The 1,853-nt window shown below is 28.1% G+C and overlaps 1 protein-coding gene across 1 annotated transcript in view; it reads right to left on the reverse strand.

Moving 5' to 3' along the window:
• Positions 1-882, reverse strand: part of LOC145272940 (chordin-like) — a 223,255-nt gene extending 222,373 nt beyond the window's left edge. Inside the window, exon 1 of the mRNA XM_080127055.1 lies at positions 209-882. Coding sequence (XP_079983181.1) covers positions 209-368 — 160 coding nt within the window. The 5' untranslated portion in view covers positions 369-882. The remainder of the gene's footprint in view (positions 1-208) is intronic.
• Between the last annotated feature and the right edge of the window lie 971 nt (positions 883-1,853).

Below are 1,853 nucleotides of genomic sequence, written 5' to 3' on the forward strand. Positions count from 1 at the left end.
ATTTGGAATATAAATTTTTGTCATTTATTCTATATATATATATATATATATATATATATATATATATATATATATATATATATATATATATATATATATATATATATATCGGACACTTGTTTTTCGCTATTTACATACTGTAGGTTATTTTCAATAAACTAACAATTTTTTTTTTTAGTGTGAGATGGGCGAAAGCTTCAGTACTTACCTTCGACGACGGTTTCATTGTTCTGTCCGGTGTCTGGTTCCGACCGTAAAGGTAAGCCAGCATGTGTGATCGGCAGCAGGTGTGTGAAGCCGACTAAAAAAAAGACGAGTAAATGTTCCCAAATCCGTCCGTGTCGGTTAAATCCCTCCACGCAATGCATTCTCGCCGGCTAATCCGAAATAACAACACGGAAAATGAAAATGTCTTCAACGATGCCAACTGACTGATAAATGTAATATTCACACAGGGATACGAGCGATATCACACGGGATGAAAATCTAATGACCTGCGCGTAGAAAGATAAAAAATAAAAGAAAAGGAAAAGGATCAAAGAAGAATATGTGATTTCAGTATCTCGCGTATAGTGATCCGTAGATCCCTGTACAGCCGTACGCACACGTGTCTCTCTCCGTATCTATAATCACAGGCAATGTTTACACATGTGTGTAGGTGTTCATCTTATATTTATGTTTACGTTGTATGGGAATAGACGGGTTCACCACGGGTGTAGGTGTGTATGGGAGTTCGTTTGTTTTTTTGTTTTTTTTTTTTCGTTTTTTTTTTGCCTTTCTTTTTTTTTTCTTAATTAAATTTTTTTTTTATTCAGTCTTCGTTTAATTTGTAGATAATTGGGTAGAGATGCGCGTATTTAGTGTCGTGTGACTTTTCTCATTGGGAAATTCCCTTCTCAACTCAATTACTGTATGTTTTGTAAGAAATTAGTATTGTAATAAATTTATATGTACATCAATATGTACCTATACATACATATAAACAGGTATATATACATGCAGATATGCATATGTATATCTGGAATTATATTTTGTAGATCTATTCAATTAATATTAGCAGTTGATATTATATTCATATACACATTCTACAGCAATTATATATATATATATATACATTTATTTATATGTATAAATATATATATATATATATATATATATATAATTATATATATATATAATTATATATATATATACACGTATATATTTATATATAATTATATATATATATATATATATATATATATATATATATATATATATATATAGATGAGTGTGAAATGCCTCTTTTTATTTGTGATATATGTTATTGCTATTTCTATTATTGTTAAAGCAAGTTCTTCTTTACATATAATATATATACACTCAGATAAATAGATACAAATAGACAGATAAATAGGTATAAATAGATAAATAGATTGATAGATAAATAGATAAATAGATAGATGGATAGATAGATGGATAGATGATGTATAGCAGTCGATTGGTCCTTGTTGTTCTGCTAATTAAAATTATTTATTTATCTCCGAAAATACCTGTTAACATTGGCTTGAAAACACGGAAAAAATATTACATGAGTCTAATATTTCTTTCTGTGTAATTGTTCTTTCTTTTTTTTTTTTTTGTCCTTTTTCTCATTTAAATGCGCTTTACGTTTGTTTCTCGGTTTGTTGGCGGTCTGCTTGTATTCCAAATGATGATTGCAAATGTACCAGTGTTTGTAAATTTAGCGTCAACGATGTATCAGTTTTAACGAGCTGGCCTTTGTGTGTAGATATTTGCACGTATGTCTAGAAAGAACTCGTTATATATATATATATATATATATATATATATATATATATATATATATATAT

This window comes from Euprymna scolopes, chromosome 4 (assembly GCF_053919585.1).
Source record: "Euprymna scolopes isolate OS-2025 chromosome 4, ASM5391958v1, whole genome shotgun sequence".
Lineage (NCBI taxonomy): Eukaryota > Metazoa > Mollusca > Cephalopoda > Sepiida > Sepiolidae > Euprymna > Euprymna scolopes.